The 18,800-nt window shown below is 31.7% G+C and overlaps 1 protein-coding gene across 1 annotated transcript; it reads left to right on the forward strand.

The window, feature by feature from the left end:
• The first annotated feature begins 218 nt into the window (after positions 1-218).
• Positions 219-11,271, forward strand: LOC143067640 (lactoylglutathione lyase-like). Its single transcript, XM_076241054.1, has 6 exons — positions 219-369; positions 5,784-5,866; positions 8,232-8,372; positions 8,872-8,936; positions 9,283-9,372; positions 11,069-11,271. Exons 1-6 carry the CDS (start codon positions 310-312, stop codon positions 11,149-11,151), a joined length of 522 nt encoding a protein of 173 aa, XP_076097169.1. The 5' UTR covers positions 219-309; the 3' UTR covers positions 11,152-11,271.
• The last annotated feature ends 7,529 nt before the right edge of the window (positions 11,272-18,800 follow it).

Consider the following 18,800-nt stretch of genomic DNA (forward strand, 5'->3'; position numbering starts at 1 on the left):
TATTACAATTTTAGAAAAAAAAAAATACAAAACGAATAATCTGTATTTATTCCCTGAGACTACTATAACACTGTGTTATAGTAGTCTCAGTTATTCCTTAGTATTTAGAAGACAGCAAAAATGATTGTATTAAAAAATATATGTTAAATTATATAACTATATTAATAAAAAAGACAATTAACAAATTTTGAAAATTAAAATTCGTTTTGTTAGGTTTTTTTCCTGATACACTATTAGATTTTAGATTTTGGTGTTGCACTTCAGTCTTTGACTTGTCATTTGCATCCTTCGATATAAACACTTCAGACAATGGCACTTTCCAATGAAGAAGTGGCAAAGGCGTGCATGGAGCCTGACGAATCAACCAAAGTAACTTAATTTTTATGTTGTCGAATGACAGCGTATATTTCACAGGCACTTGTTTCTATCCATTGGGCCACACTTAAAATATTTTGGTTTGCCCAAACCCTACCAAACATCGAGACAGTGGGTAGGTAGGTAGGCATTTTCTTTTTTTTTTTTGGCAAAGAGAAATTGAAGTATGAGATGACTATTAGGGGGTGTTTGGATATACGCCTGAGGCGGCCTATGGTTTGATATTTTATACACAAAATATCAAACCATAGGACGCCTCAGGTGTATATCCAAACACACCCTTAGTCTTCATGCCTATTTGAATAAAAAAAAATTTATTTTAACATCAGGTCAATAAAAGATTTTGAGTAGGCAGCTATTTTCTGGGTAGGTAGGGTTAGGGCAAACAAACCTATTCTTTTTTATGGCCTGGAAGACCCACTACATGTACATGTACGTTGATAGTAGGTCTTCCAATGAATAGAAAGAAATGCCTGTGGTATATTTATCCATACACAACTATATATTTTTTTAGCTCACCTACCCTAAGCCAGCAGAGGTTTTGTGTAGTTGTGAGCTTAGGTCTCATTTTTTTTTTTGGGGGGGGGGGAGGGTCATGGAACGCTTATTGTTTAGAGAGAATCCTGTATCCCGCTTATCCTTGCCATAATAGTGCATGTAATTTCCCTTGTCCTGCCGTTCTTGTTTCCTGCCGTACTTTGTTTCCCGTTTTCACGCTTAATTATTCGACTTTCATGTGTTACGCTTAAAAAGTATCAGCCAATCATGTGTCAAGCTTAGATCCCAATGACCCCCACTTTCAAATCGCTTTGTATTTCCTGAAATTTTGGTAAATTGTTTATATCTATTGTTGTGAGCACCCATTTAAGTTTTTATAAATTTTAGATTTTATGTTTCCTAGTTATGGAATTTTATTCATAAAAAAGGGGTGATTTTCAATTTTTCAAACAATATCCTTAAATTGCTTTGACTTTGGTGACTGATTTATATACAAAATGATATAGATCTATTAAGGTATAAACCTGTGGTTAGTTTTTTTTTAAATTTCTGATATGACATTGAGAGGTTAATGAACTAAATTCTTTGAAAACACGACGGGCAAATCATGCACTTATGGCTCAGCTGTTTATTTAATTTTTTGGTGTTTCTCTTTAGATTTTAAAATTTTTATAGATAAATGTAGATACATTGTATATACTTAAATGCATGAAATGCTAAAGCACGAATGATCAGCAAGACAAGATCTTCTCATATGTCAAATAGCAGAAATAGTCAGATGACTTCATATTTGAGTAATTGCTCTTTAAAGGGAAATTCTGCGATTTTTTACTTATCATCTAATTATGTTCATCTTAACATAAAAAACACATTTGCAAAGTTTTAAATTTATATTCCTTCTAATAACGGAGAAAATCAAGTATTTGTAACTTTTTTGGTTGAATTCTCGAGTGGGTCATGACGTTTTAGCCCGATTTGTTGAATTCTGGGAAAAAATAAAATCTGTTTAACTCTTATAGCTTATCGACAATGTACGTAATTAAAAGCGCACAGCTGACGAATGGTCGTAGTTATTAACCACAATATAATAATGAACGAAAATGAATATGCATATACCGTTTTGTATTGATTGAATTAAACTCCTATAAAATTATCTCTAGTAAATGTTATCGAATAAATTTCATTAATTATTGTTGAGATTTTTTTCATAAAATATTTATTGAACATTTTTCAGGCCATTCATTAGAAGGCGGTACCCGGTACTTTTACCCTCCTATGCTATTGACAAGTACCGCCTAAATGTAGAAATTTTTATATAAGATATTCATGGAATAAATTGAAAAGTACCACCTAGAAACGTGGAAAGTACCAGTCAACATGAAAGATAATGAAACCCCTGATTTTTACTTATATTGAACTGAAATATTCAGTTCTATTTACCGTTATTGTTTTGATAATGATAAATCATTTCAATGCAACTAATGTGTGAGCAGAGTGTGTATATTATTTTGTAAAGGTCACTGTATATTTCTCGACTTGAGGTCAATTCGTTTACCTTGTAGCTATTTAGCCGCAGGTGTGAGTTCAAGCGTACACAGGTATGAATTTTGTTATTTAAAAAAGATAAACAGAAAGGATTAGAAAGAGTATGCTGTATTTAATACACTAAGATTTAATACACGATGAGAATAAAGATACAATAATTAAATTGTGTAAATTAATTGAAAATAAAATTCGGATTCATAATTCCGAAAGTGTATAAAAATAAAAGGAAACAATTTTGGATTACTTTCTTAGCGGCAATTGGCGAAAAGATTCAAATATGAAGTAAAAAATAGTAGTTTTAATCTTTAATAGAAACTAAATGCAATATTTCCCAATTTGATATACCATTGCACATCTGTTTGATATCATTGACTTTACCGGAATTTCTTAACTTGTATTCAAATCTGGCTGTGTTTAATGCTCATAAAACTATCGCAATTTTAAAGTTTTTAATTGAAAAAAAATACAACATACAACATGCATGATTTTTTTTTAGTTTCTTTTTAACATTTCATTCTTACATAATTAAATTCATTTAACAATCCTTTACACGAACTTTTTGTGAAAAGAATACCAATGATCTAAGCTAAGGCATTATTTTTTTTGAGGATTTTTGTACATTTTTTTTTTAAATTCTATGATAATATTTGTGCAATGTTGAACATGATAGCCGTCATTAATCCAAATAAGTAATACAGTAGTTGTAATAAAACTTATATTTTAGTCATGCATAACTGATATTGACGAATTTAGAATAGTTCGTCCATACATCGTTGTTCTTGAAACAATCATTATTAGTATACATGTACGTTTCCTGACGTATAAGCGCCATTGAGGATGAGCTCTAGAGAAAGCAGACTAGTAGCGTTTCGTTAGTTTGTTTGTTGGGAAAGGAGAGGAAATGCAACCACTTGTACAGATAAACGACAGAATTACCATACAAGCATTTATAGTCAACACAACCAGAAAGAGTTCCCATCGTTGGACGGGGAATATGAAGGCTTCCAAGAATGAACAAGTGACATGTCTAACTCTGAACAGTTAGAAAACGAACTATCGACATCGACCGCTTGTTCTTGATATTTGAAACTGCATGCATACATACGTACACGTTTATGATAGTGATAAGTTCTTGCGTCTGACAAAAACTAAATTCCTTCATGGTTATATCTTGCCATACGTTTATATTGGTTTGTAAGGTGATTACTCAAAATCGTTATTTGAAGATGTAGATTCATTTCAATACAGAAATTTCGTCTATATATTAAGTTTCACAAGTGTATACCACGGAGAAGCTCTGAAGGTACATTACTCCCATTTTGTTTGGGTGTGAACCATCGATGTTTACAGCAATATCAAAGAATAAGATGATGATGGTAGAAAGAACTATGGGCGTCATGTGGCAAATATTACATGCATATCGGACCATGAGTTGTCAATCTGTATGAAAAGATTTCCAATACAACCATATTATTGAGAAGGAATGTTTACATGCTATACTCTCGTACTAGTATTACAGGGTTCTTGTGGCGTCCACCTTAGACGCACATCTTTTTAACAATGTTTAAAAAAAAGACAGAACCAATTTAATGTCATATTTCCCTTGAATACCAAGAAAGAAAATAAATCCCGAAATTAATTTGAAACTTTGATACTCAATAGTTTCCCAGCAAAATATTCACATCCCTTGGGGATAATTAGTGTTCGTCCAGTGGCATATATAACAATTGTGATGACGAATTCCTTCCTTTGTTCGAGAACAATCTTATTGAAATATAAATCTGTGATTTTACTATGTCCACAACTTCGATGAACCAAAGCAAATTATACATCGACCTGTATTTAAATCAAATTGGTTGTCTTCTTCTTCTTCTTCTGGTATACAATAGTCTATCGACATTCGATGATTACATACTGTTGGCTTACGTGGACTAGTCTATTTACAAAACTTTTACCCCAATTTATTCAAAATATATGTTTTTTTTTTATGTTCAATGTATACATGTATATATTTTAAATTGCGCTATATAAACGAATCGCCGACAAGTGCGTACATTTTTTTAAATCAATATTTCTGGTATGTTCCAATCTGTCCTTCACTATTGACAATGAGTATATATTACATTCTCCCAAATTCACCCTTGGAAAAAATATTTAAATAGATTTTAATTTCATCAAATCTTATTTTTTGGGTATTATTTATATTTTTATGAATAATATTCTTTACACCAGAAATGTTATTTATAAACAAGCGTATGAGTTTAGTAATGACAAGTAAGACAGAGTTGTATATTATACATCTGATAGTTCAAAATGGAAAGTTATAAGTTATCCGCCGTGTACACTGATCGATACCTGCAGAGGTGAAACGATGCATGAACTTGCAAGCCCGACAGGAAATCGCTTGAATACCTGGACGTGTCACCTCACACCCCTCACAATACCTTTGGAAGTAATACCTTTAGCCATGCTGGTGATCAGATGAGGGAAGATCAGAATTTATTTGAAGAAAGTTTATTACTTTAAAGAATTATGAACAAATTAGATTTTCGAAAACAGTTTTCACGGAACACTTATTTATGATTTCAACTTTGACTTTTTACCTAATTCCAATATCAACAGTATAAAAACAACAGACCATGGTAATTTAAAAAAATAAGAATATTTTCCGTATCAAGTCAGTAAGTCGGATAAAACAACCGTACGATTGACAAGATATCGACACGCAATTACGACTACATCGGTTACTGTAGTTTTGTTCCTTTGTGGTTTATAGACATATCGTTGTTATTAATCGGGAAAGAAGACAAAATGGCCGAACGCAGAGAATTGATACTCTAAATTTAAAATCGATGGTGATCGCTTATCTAGCGGAATAAAACTTTAATAACTATGAATTTGAGCATTTTTATACTGAATGAACATAATATCAATTTTTTATTTTTTTGCGAAGTTTCCCTTTAATGATGATTTTTTTCCATTTTTAATGTTTTTGTCCTTTATCTTTAAACCGTAATAGATGGATGGATGAAGCAAAAGCTATCAGCAAGGTAACCCTTAGTAGACATAAAAATTAATTATTAGGTTGTTTGCTTAAAAGTTTCTCAACATTGTATAAATAATGTCTTGATAAGTTAACATAAGAAAATCTAGAAGCTTGATTCAGGTACAAATCAAGAAAGGAAAACAAATATGAAATACAGCAACAAACAACCACCTGACTTTATATTTTGCAGAGACATATTTAATTCTTATGTCCTTATGACTTAGTGTTGTTCTTCACAAGATGAGAGATTTTGTTACATTTTGTAACATTTTAACTTACATGTATGTCTGATAAAGAATATCTTGTTTTTATATTTCAGGAATTCTTTTTTCAACAGACAATGATGAGGATAAAGGATCCTAAAAAATCCTTAGAGTTTTACACTAATGTCATGGGAATGAGGTATGTGAAAAATCCTTAAAGTTTTACACTAATGTCATGGGTAAGAGGTAAGTGAAACATCTGTAGAGTTTTACACTAATGTCATGCGAAGATTTACACTAAGGCCAAATAAAAAAGTATGTGTGGTTCCAGTTACACCTGAAAAAAAGTTAGGGTAGGTAGGTAGATAGGGATTTTTTTTTATTTTATGGGTTTTTTTTTACATTGAGTCTATGGGAGCAACATTCTGACTTTAACAGTGCTTAATGAAAAATGACAATAAAATCTTTAGGGTAGGCTATTTTCAAGCCAAAAAAGTAGGGATGGTAGGGTTACTGGAACCACACATATATTTTTATTTGGCCTAATGTCATGGGAATGAGGTAAGTGAAAAATCATTAAGAGTTTTACACAAATGTCATTGGAATGAGGTCAGTAAAAAATCCTTTAAGTTCTAAACTAATGTCCTTGCTAATTCATTGGTTTATTAAGATATTGTAAAAAAGGAATTCGAATTAAGTATAAGTGTTTTACCTGGTTAGATAAATGCATCCTGTATATTAATCTTAAATAAAACTACTGAAACCATGTCAAATATCATTTCATCTCAGTCTTGTAACTAAGCATTCTAAGACTAATCTAGCTGTGCTTTTAGTTGGATCACTAACTACAATTAAAGAACTTGCTGTGGATTCAATATTATTCATTGGATACCAATTTACATGGATTTTGTGAGTACCGCCTCATTAGTAGTACAGGTGAACCACAAATTTAATGTTCAATAAATTACAATTATCTTACAAGGGCAAATTCACAAAATCAAATATTAACGAAAATGCAAATTTTCTTCTACCACAAAAATTGATGCCCGTAAATAGAATCATTTTAATAACAGCGTGTACAAGACCATTTCTTGGCACGCTGAGGTTATTAATTGGGTGGACCAGATAAGGTGAACGTTTGTCTGCAACGCCCATCTCGTTTATCTTACATGTTATGGGCATTTACATGCTTAAGGTTCAAAACGCCTACATAAAATAATACGAATAACTAACAGAGGACTAAACCTAGTGTGTCGATTTAAATGTTGATTACCTAAACTTTCTTTTTTCTTCTAGTGCACATCCATGTACTTTACTCTTTTTTTCTATCAAAATCCCTACTAGGCTAGCAGGCCTCTGACAAACTGAGTGAGCCAAAAATCACTATTATCGAAGGCCAATAACAAACAAGTTAATGATTCAGTATTATAACCAACATAAGTATTGCAGTTGTTCACGCTGTTATGAAAATGATTCTATTAGAAGAGTCCACAGTATTTATTTAATGTATACTCCAAGTACCTATGTTTTATTCTTTATTGATAAAGCATTATAGAATAATTGAATTTTAGAAAAACACCTATTTCATATTCTAGAATCTAGGAGTCAATTTCACAAAAACACTTCCGACTAAGATTGATCGTAAGTCATGAACAATTTAGTATACTTGCGATCAATCTTAGTCGAAAGTTTTTTTGTGAAATCGACTCTAGATGTTTGAAATGTAAAAGGTTTGTGAAAGGTGAATGATCTATCATACAGCTTAAAGTGTCAATAATTGGAAAAATACTATCTCTCTTTGAACAAATCATTTAATGATTAATTGACAATAAATGTCAATATTTTGCATGTGTTTTGCGTTCCTGAAAAAACATACTTAAACTACATTGGGATGATGTTTTTGTAATATGTTGTTACAGTACAATTAGAAAATTTTAATTAATAAGACATATAGGATTCACTGATTTTAATTTACGAATACATGTATTCTGAATGTTACAGTATGTGTTGAAGTTAAATCTATTATAGAATTGACATACCCCCTGCTTCGTGGTAGGAGGCAGTATAAAGTGCTCAATTTGTTGCATTTTGTATCAGCAACTTCTCTTTTACTGGTGACTGGATTTTAATAAAACTTTCACTTAAAATTTCTGTAATAAATCAAATGGTAGCCTACAGTTGTAATTTTCTCTAAAAATGATAGAGGGGATTTTAATTGTAAAATATGGATTGAGCTATACTTCAGTATTAAAGGAGCAGACATTTTGAAACTCTTCTTGAATATATATCTGGATTTCAATAAAATTTCACAAATTCTCTCTTACATTATGCCTTTATGAAAAATTTAAAGTGATTAAAAGGTTTCCTGTAGCAAAACACAGACATCACTATGTTTAAACAAATGCTAAATGTTATCAATTATTATTTTAAAGCTCGACTTCATTCATCCTAGTCTGTATTGTGTCGTCTTCTCTGTCAAATTTATATGTACATGCATTTACATTTTATGCATTAAGTATTCTGAAATAGTACAGTACATGATTGTTACTTAATTTGTTTTATAGGTTATTAAAGAAGATGGATTTCCCAGCTATGACATTCTCATTGTATTTTATGGGTTATGATCAACCAGAAAACATCCCTACTGATGAAAAAGAGAGGACTCGATATTGCTTCTCACAGAAAGCAACATTAGAGTTAACTCAGTAAGATATTTTTATACAATAGTATTGCAGTAAACAGAAACCTCATATTGAACACCAAACAACCTGTAACCAGGAACTGTAACACAAAAAAGAAAGAAACAAGAAACCACTTGTTAAACACCAAAAAAATAAATAAACTAGAAACACCTTGTTGAATACAGAAATACAGAAACTAGAAATCGTATTGAACACCAGAAATCAGAAACCTATGTGAACAAGAAAAAAACAGTAACTAGAAATCTTGATTAAACATAAAACTCTTGTTGAACACAAAAAAACTAACCTGAGACCTCTTGTAAACACACAAATAACAAATAACCAAAAAACTTATTTTCATCTTTTTTTTTTATTAACATTAATTAGGAAAATTTTGAAATACAATAGATAAGTTATAATGAGTCTGTATTAGTACATGTACATGTATTATTGTTTTATTTGATCTAGCTGATTCCACTATGAATCATATAATCTGTAAAACTTTAGAAGTATTATTTTACAGCAACTGGGGAACAGAAAAAGATGATAGTCATTATCATAATGGAAACAGTGATCCTAGAGGGTTTGGTAATTCTCTTTTTATAGCCCATTATGATATTGGTCCTGAATAAAAAAAATAATATAGGTCAAAAAGTGTTCTACAATGATCACCAGTCAGCTTTCATTTAATTCCAATATTACAAAAATATTCAGCATATTTTGAAAGTTACGACCCTGTGTAGGAAATATTTTGTTTTGAATAAGTACAACTTTATGGCATGTTCTTTCAGATCATGGCGTTACACCATAAAGGATTTGAAATTTTGTTTATATAAGTAGCTTTCTAAAATGAAAGTGCACCTGATGAAGTTACTAATATTGTCTACATATGATCTTATATGAAATGAATTGTATGAGGGTTTATTATTTTCAGGTCATATTGGAATGGTTGTACCAGATGTAGACAAAGCTTGTGAAAGATTTGAAAAACTTGGTGTAGAATTTGTCAAGAAACCTAATGACGGTAAGAAACAAGGGGAGGTAGATTATTGTAAAATGGTTATGTACTGTTTACTTACTGTCATCAATCATTCATATTGCCAGACAGAACTGCTTAGTATATACTTGTAGAACATGTACAACTACAAATACAACTGAAGACAAATGATGTTATTAGAACCCCAGATAGAGGACATGGAAGCCCTATAGTTTTCACTTTGTCCGTCTATTTTTCTTTCAACATAAAAACTTCAAACTAATAGGTAGAAAGCCAATGAAATCTTGCACAGTTGTTGTACCCAATATACAAATGTGCAAATTATAATTTGGTAAATGTAATATGATATAGGCATGCTATGCATTCCAAATTGTCCTACAAGTCAAAATTGTGTTAACCCTTTCAACGCTATACACGGCATATGCCGAGATGACATACGCCGTCCGCCACTGCTATTCGCAACATATGCCGCGATGCAACGGATTTTTCATAAGGACTCTTAAACCATTCGGTTTTCATTCGGGTCCTCTCTAATTTTTCCTTGTATGAATCGAGGATATGCAAGGTCTCATTTGCGCTTGAAATCCCGGCAATTTTTATTGTAAAATCATGCAGTAGAAGGAAAATTGAAGGAAAATAAAAACAAATATTTTGACAAATGCAAATGGCGGAAATCGGAAACGAAGCTGTAAATATGGAAATATTTCAGCATTTCTATGGCGAAACTGATGACGAGGATTAGTTAAAAGGTTTCTTGTTATCTCAATGTGTTTATTACATTCAATTCCTGTGGGAAATATGATTTGATCAATCATTACGAGACGTAGAAAAAGGGGGGAAAACGGAGGTTGACTGAAAATTTTGAGGACGGAGCCACTGATTTGTGCCATGATTACATAATACGTTGTGTATGGTGCAATACGCTACGGAATCGAGCAATTGGTGTCTTCTTTATTATATGGCAGATAAAAAAACCAAAATAGATGAAGACGAAAAGTAGTTTTTATTCAAAATTCAACACAAATGTAACAAATTACACCTTTTACCTGTTAATTACCTGAAAATGCAGGTAACCTGATAAAAATTTTACTGAAATAACTGCCTAACATTACAGTTCATACTCTCCTGAGCATTTTTCATGCAATAATTTTTTCTGTATCTCTTACAATAAAAAAGATACAGTAGTCTGAAAAGGAATATACTGTTGAGTTCTAATGAATGTACACAAAAAAAATGCAGCAGCAGCAGCCATTTTTCTATTTTTTTGTGTAGCGTTGAATGGGTTAAAAACTTACTTTTTGTTAAAAATGATGAATTCTGAGCATCATATTTTTTTTTGCTAGGGTTTAAATGAAAAAGGAATATTTTTTTATTACAAAGTTATTCTCTGTGTTAAAATTATTGGTTATCAACCATTCATGAAAATTCCCACCAAATGATATCTATAGTGTTAGGATTTTTACAATATATTTGTTAATCTTGAATGAATTGCTGATGTCAAAATTTACAACCTTGCTTTGAATGCAACATTTGCTTTGAATGCATCATTCTCTTTCCCCCTGCTGACATGTCTGTTTTCTAGTCTTTCTTGACCAACACATTTCTTATGCTGTAGTGTTTGCCTGACTTTTTCAAATCAGTTTCTTAATCAATATGTAATGATATAATGTTTTCGCTCATTGATTTGAATGTGACCTCTAATAACTGACCTTTATATTTCCAGGTAAGATGAAAGGCCTTGCATTCATTAAAGATCCTGATGGTTATTGGATAGAAATCCTCAATCCAAACAACATGGCCCAATAGACAATTACCATGTAAACAGGAATCACCATTGATCATGTAACAATCACAATGTGACAATCTATATGATAAAAAATTCTTGACGCATTTTTTCTACAAAATAAATTATTACATGTACGGTAATCAGAGCTTCAAAGGTCTTACAGTCAGTCAAATTGAATTATGTCTGAGATGGCATTAGTATTCCTAAAAATAATGTTTTGTGTGTTTCCCTTTTTTTAAGAAATTAATACTGTAAACCAACTAATCTTGGTACACTTAAGGTAGTTCGGGGGTTTAAATTTTCGCGCCGTCTGCGCATAAAGTTGCGCATTGATATCGTAAGTGATGTACATTGTCGTAATTTTCCATAACAGTAAAATATGATCATTTAAATAATCTTTTTTATTCAAATACAGTGAGAAAGAGTTGAATAACTTTTAAATGCCATTTTAAAACTTAATAAAGTTTATTATTACTATTGTCATTGTCGAAATTTTACTTCCGTTCTAAAAATAAATATGGAGCATGTTTTGACGTAGGAGAAGAATGAAGAGAGAATGGCTCATATTAATCGAACACGTGAACTGCTTTTCATGAATACTGTCATGCAGATCGAAATTATAGATAACGATCTTCATTTTGGTAGCTTATGAAGCAGTTTCACCCTTCTCTTACACTAGAAAAGGTTCGACAAACATGCGAAAAATGGATGTAAACAAATCATAAAAGGGGGAAATTTAAACTGAAAAGTAAGTACTAATGAATTGAATATACATGATCAAAGAGCGATTCACGACCACTGAAAAATAATATTTAAGCGTAAAAGTAGCGGAAATAATTTCAAAAAAATATCCGTGTCGAACAACAAAACAATGACCCCCCCCCCCCCTTTTCAGGCTGAAAATAAAATTATACATGTAAGTTAACCATAGGCATAGCTCATGGTACTTCTATCATGTAATATATTTGAAAATTTGTGGACCTGAGAAATGTCATCTGCATAGGGTTCAGACCATTTGCGTTTCTGGGAGAAAAGGTCATGATTCATGAAAGTAGGCGGTTTATATAATTACATTTATATGCAAACAGAATTTTCTTGTTGTAAACTTGGATTATTCGAATGCGAATGAAGTTGATTTTGCCCAGATTCAAGTTGTTACATTTTTGGTTTAAATAAGCATGCACAGTTAAAATTTAGAACATATCCCATCTATATAAAAAAGATGTGGCATGATTGCCAATGAAACAACTTCAATGTATCCACAAGAGACCAAAATGACACAGACATTTACAGCTATTGGTCACCGTATGGCCTTCAACATTGAGCAAAGCCCAAACCGCATAGACAGAGAAAATTAACGGTCTTATTTAAATAAGAAAATGAACGAAAAACAAATATTCGTAAATATAGGTCAACATGCAGACTTCTAATACGTTCAGGTATTTCACATCCAATTTTTTATGGAAATATTCTTTATAAAGCACAAAGGTGTCAGTATTCACCTCAGAAACTTACAAAACCTTTGAATAGACTTATTAAGAAGGGATATAATTACGATACTGTTGTCAAGTCATTAAAGATTGCATATTTTGGCGTTAATATTGGGTCACTGATAAGGTCTTTGCATCGGAACTAAACACATTTATTCTAAAAACAGTTGTTGGCATGACACGGGTTATGTTCTTCTCATATATGTTATGATGGTATGATACTAAACCCCTAACGGGAAGGATTGTGCCTGATGTTCATATGATGATATCATAATCTTTCAGTCAGTTTAATTGAAGTCTGGAGCTGGCATGTCAGTTAACTGCTAGTAGTCTGTTGTTATTTATGTATTATTGTCATTTTGTTTATTTTCTTTGGTTACATCTTCTGACATCAGACTCGGACTTCTCTTGAACTGAATTTTAATGTGCGTATTGTTATGCGTTTACTTTTCTACATTGGTTAGAGGTATAGGGGGAGGGTTGAGATCTCACAAACATGTTTAACCCCGCCGCATTTTTGCGCCTGTCCCAAGTCAGGAGCCTCTGGCCTTTGTTAGTCTTGTATTATTTTAATTTTAGTTTCTTGTGTACAATTTGGAAATTAGTATGGCGTTCATTATCACTGGACCAGTATATATTTGTTTAGGGGCCAGCTGAAGGACGCCTCCGGGTGCGGGAATTTCTCGCTACATTGAAGACCTGTTGGTGACCCTCTGCTGTTGTTTTTTATTTGGTCGGGTTGTTTTCTCTTTGACACATTCCCCATTTCCATTCTCAATTTTATGTAGCACATAAACAAATGACAACCACTGAATTAAAGGCTCCTGACTTGGGACAGGCACATACATAAATAATGTGGCGGGGTTAAACATGTTAGCGGGATCTAGGCTGTAAAAGTCTGTTTAAATTATTTTTAAAAATGAATCATTTCACAAAACTACCTTTCTTACCGATGGTCTGGATGGAGGGTCCTTCGTTTTATTCTTATCTAATTCTTTATACCATTTATCTCTATTTATTTTTTTGTTTTTTCCATTTTTCTGTAATTCTTATAATTTAACACCCGGTTTTTTATACAACCGCAAAATTTGAAAAATTTTTCGTCGTATATTGCTATCACGTTGGCGTCGGCGTCGTCGTCGGCGTCCGAATACTTTTAGTTTTCGCACTCTAACTTTCGTAAAAGTGAATAGAAATCAATGAAATTTTAACACAAGGTTTATGACCACAAAAGGAAGGTTGGGATTGATTTTGGGAGTTTTGGTCCCAACATTTTAGGAATTAGGGGCCAAAAAGGGCCCAAATATGCATTTTCTTGGTTTTCGCACTATAACTTTAGTTTAAGTGAATAGAAATCTATGAAATTTTGACACAAGGTTTATGACCACAAAAGGAAGGTTGGGATTGATTTTGGGAGTTTTGGTTCCAACAGTTTAGGAATTAAGGGCCAAAAAAGGGCCCAAATAAGCATTATTCTTGGTTTTCGCACAATAACTTTAGTATAAGTAAATAGAAATCAATGAAATTTTAACACAAGGTTTATGACCACAAAAGGAAGGTTGGGATTGATTTTTGGAGTTGAGGTCACAACAGTTTATGAATTAGGTGCCAAAAAGGGGCCCAAATAAGCATTATTTTTGGTTTTTGCACCATAACTTTAGTATAAGTAAATAGAAATCTATGAAATTTAAATACAAGGTTTATGACCATAAAAGGAAGGTTGGGTTTGATTTTGGGAGTTTTGGTCCTAACAGTTTAGGAATAAGGGGCCCAAAGGGTCCAAAATTGAACTTTGTGTGATTTCATCAAAAATTGAATAATTGGGGTTCTTTGATATGCCGAATCTAACTATGTATGTAGATTCTTAATTTTTGGTCCCGTTTTCAAATTGGTCTACATTAAGGTCCAAAGGGTCCAAAATTAAACTTACTTTGATTTTAACAAAAATTGAATCCTTGGGGTTCTTTGATATGCTGAATTTAAAAATGTACTTAGATTTTTAATTATTGGCCTAGTTTTCAAGTTGGTCCAAATGGGGGTCCAAAATTAAACTTTGTTTGATTTCATCAAAAATTGAATAAATGGGTTCTTTGATATGCCAAATCTAACTGTGTATGTAGATTCTTAATTTTTGGTCCAGTTTTCAAATTGGTCTACATTAAGGTCCAAAGGGTCCAAAATTAAACTAAGTTTGATTTTAACAAAAATTAAATTCTTGGGCTTATTTGATATGCTTTATCTAAATATGTACTTTGATTTTTGATTATGGGCCCAGTTTTCAAGTTGGTCCAAATCAGGATTCCATATCAAGTATTGTGCAATAGCAAGAAATTTTCAATTGCACAGTATTGCACAATAGCAAGAAATATCTAATTGCACAATATTGTGCAATAGCAATTAATTTTCAATTGGAGTTATCTTTCTTTGTATAGAATAGTAGTTGATAATATATGTTGGAAATTTGCCAGACATGACTATGATGTCATTTTCTATTTTTATTTGCCAATAACTTTATGTAAATAACTTCATTGGAAATTTGCCAATATAAAATGTTGCTGATGAAGCTTTTTTTCCTTATCTTATCTAAAATGTTTTTAGATAATGTATGTTGGACATTTGCCAGACATGACTATGATGTCATTTTCTATTTTTATTTGCCAATAACTTTATGTAAATAATTTCATTGGAAATTTGCCAATATAAAATGTTGCTGATGAAGTTTTTTTTATTGTTTTATACAATAAACAATGTATATTCACTTTTACTACCAACCAATCTTTACCATTCAGTGATAACAAGCACTTTATTTTACATTTTAATATTTTATGATGTATTTAAAAGAGTAGTTATTGTTGCAAACTCCATTAGAAATTTGAATTGATATCAGTTTTGGAGAAAGGGAAACGGGGATGTGAAAAAAAAGGGGGGGGGTTTAAATTTTTCTCATTTCAGATTTCATAAATAAAAAGAAAATTTCTTCAAACATTTTTTTGAGAGGATTAATATTCAACAGCATAGTGAATTGCTCAAAGGCAAAAAAAAACTTTTAAGTTCATTAGACCACATTCATTCTGTGTCAGAAACCTATGCTGTGTCAACTATTTAATTTTAGATTTAAAAAGTTTGAAGAAGAAATCTTTAATTGATTTGTAAAATCTTGACATTTGTTTTGTGTAAAAAAAACCCATGTAATGTCAAAAATTTGATCACAATCCAAATTCAGAGCTGTATCACGCTTGAATGTTTTGTCCATACTTGCCCCAACTGTTCTGGGTTCGACCTCTGCGTCGTATAAAGCTGCGCCCTGCGGAGCACCTGGTCTTCATTGTTACATGTATGTCTATTTTCTTTATTTACAAATGTATTGTGAACAATACATGCATTATTCTCTATTCTTTAAACTTTTCCTGACCCTCCTATAATATATTTGATCCTACAGAACCTTCATGAGAGAAAAACAAAACTTTTACTACCTACACAGGAAAAGGGGTCTTGTCATCAAATGATTTTTTTCTAGATTTAAAAGCTTGTTCGGTCTCTATAGAGTAATTTGAAGTGCATTTCTTTAACATGGTAAAGACATTAAATGCAAACTTTTAAAAATTACACCTGCACTAAGTGGGTATTATATTCTCTTGATGGCTTCAGACATTTTTTAACCTTTTTCAGCTGGTCCATTCATGATCAAAAGTTACGGTATAATTTCAACTCTAAAAATACTTCCCCTTTAAGCATGTTAAGGCATATTTTTTAAAGGTGTATGAAAAAAAATTGTCAGATGTGAAATGTTCACACAAGAGTCTATATTCTAAAAAAATAAACCGGGAATGTGTCCAAAGGGACACAGATGGTGCCCCCGCTGTCATTTATTTTGCTCTGAAAATTCAATCAAAGAGATTTTATGTCTGTTTTCCCTATATTTAGCCTATTTGCACTAATTTTCAGAGGGTAAAAAATCTCTTGGAAGGCCGGTGACCCCCAAATTTTATTTCAATTTTATAAAATAGAGACTGTAAGCTTTACAGTATGAAATAATGAGCAACTTCTGTCATTTATTTTGCTCTGAAAATTCAATCAAAGAGATTTTATGTCTGTTTTCCCTATATTTAGCCTATTTGCACTCATTTTCAGAGGTCAAAAAATTGCTTGGATGGCCGGTGACCCCCAAATTTTACTTCAATTTTATAAAATAGAGACATCAAGCTTTACAGTATGAAAAAATGAGCAACTTCTGTCATTTGTTTTGCTCTGAAAATTCAATCAAAGAGATTTTATGTCTGTTTTCCCTATATTTAGCCTATTTGCACTCATTTTCAGAGGTCAAAAAATCGCTGGGATAGCCGGTGACCCCAAAATTTTATTTCAATTTTATAAAATAGAGACATCAAACTTTACAGTATGAAAGAATGAGCAACTTCTGTCATTTGTTTTGCTTTGAAAATTCAATCAAAGAATTATTTGTCCATTTTCCCTAAATTTCTATATAACCTATTTGCACTCATTTTCAGAGGTCAAAATATCTCTTAGATGGCCGGTGACCCCCAATTTTTTTTGCATTTTTTCATTTACAATACTTCAAAGTTAAATTTCACAAAGTATAAGAAAATTCTGTCATTTTTTTTCTATACCCCTGAACTACCTTAATTTCACTTTTTTATCCTTTCTAGTCCCTTTCTCCACTATTTAATTTCACAATTTTCTAATTTACTTGATGAAGTTAATTTGAAGGAAAGATCCAAGTTTTAAATTTTAGTGATGATTTATATTCGTGTAAATTTTCTACTTTTGAAAATTGTAAAAATAAGTTGATTTACAGTATGTTCTTGTGACATTTTACACAATGTTTGATACTTTATTGGGATACTATTTACACTTGTTAATTTATTGTTATAAAATAATAGAGGTCAGGGACTTTTTACTTGATTCTTATCAATGCTTTTGTGTACACAAGACTACTATTGTAGTATGAAGAGATGTTTATATGTATTTTCCAAGTCAGAGTCAAAATGTTTATGTTGTCTGTTTGTTTATGGGTTATATATACAGGCATGGTGCTAATGTATTTGTCCTATTATTCTCAAGTTTATCAGTATAACAAACTTTTTGACGAAAAGCATATTTCTTAATAAATGTACATTCATTCATATCTGTAATTTCTCAGGAATGAGACTCTTTAATTGAAACCTAAATTTTACACCTAATATGTTTTTTTATGATTTGGTCCATAGTGCAACTGTTATTTTTAAGTCAGGTAAGAAGGTCTCTTATCTACAAATTTTTGTAAGCCAATGTACAGATTTCAAGAATATCCATAACATAATATTTTTTTGTGGCTTCTTTTAGTATTTAGTCAGAACTTTCAGGGGTGTCCTAAAATAAAATATTGGCATAACAATTCTATATGATGTTGTTGGTGGGTATTTATAAGTTTGTTTCTAGAAAACAGATTCACAGACAAAATATTAAAAACAGCAAAATGACAACATTTTGTATTATTTCATATCGGTTGAGAATAAGATTCTCTTATTGGATAAAAAGGGGTCACATGACATTCATTATTCTTCAGTAAGAAATTCCATCGGTCATTAACAGAACAAAACAGACCAGAAAACCGGTCGTTAACAAACTTTTTCATGATAATGACCGGTGGGGCGTGGTTTCCATCTGATAATGACCGTTGGGGCGTGGTTTCCGTCTGATAATGACCGTCGGGGCGTGGTTTCTCTGTTTAGAGAGATGTACCTTTTATAAAACATGTTCCTATTTGTAATATTATATTTAAGTTGTTGAATTGTTTATCATATGTTTTTGTTAATTATAAAATTAAAGAGAACTTGATTAAGACTATATACTGAAAAATTGCACTAAAATGAATGGCAGTATTACTACGACTGGTCTTCACTCTTTGCCATAGAAATCGTACAACTACTCGAGTTCGCTTTAGGCATTTTGAATTTATGAGAATTTTCCAAAACATAGTTTCTCAATGAAATAAACATAATAGTTCTTGAAAAACTGGTCATTATCGTGATACATGGACTGCCCGTAGGACAGTGGTATTGACTGCGACAGCGATAATGACCTCGCCTTCGGCTCAGTCATTATCACTATCTTAGTCAATTCCACTGTCCTGTTGGCAGTCCATATATCACGATAATGACCAGTTTTTCAAGAACTAT

This window comes from Mytilus galloprovincialis, chromosome 3, assembly GCF_965363235.1.
Source record: "Mytilus galloprovincialis chromosome 3, xbMytGall1.hap1.1, whole genome shotgun sequence".
Classification (NCBI taxonomy): Eukaryota; Metazoa; Mollusca; class Bivalvia; order Mytilida; family Mytilidae; genus Mytilus; species Mytilus galloprovincialis.

Excerpts from the sequence above, each read along its gene's own strand:
- LOC143067640 (XM_076241054.1), top strand. The coding sequence starts at position 310 with ATGGCACTTTCCAATGAAGAAGTGGCAAAGGCGTGCATGGAGCCTGAC. Across the intron at positions 5,867-8,231 it reads ACTAATGTCATGGGAATGAG|GTTATTAAAGAAGATGGATT; the intron begins GTATGTGAAAAA and ends TTTGTTTTATAG. Across the intron at positions 9,373-11,068 it reads TGTCAAGAAACCTAATGACG|GTAAGATGAAAGGCCTTGCA; the intron begins GTAAGAAACAAG and ends TTATATTTCCAG.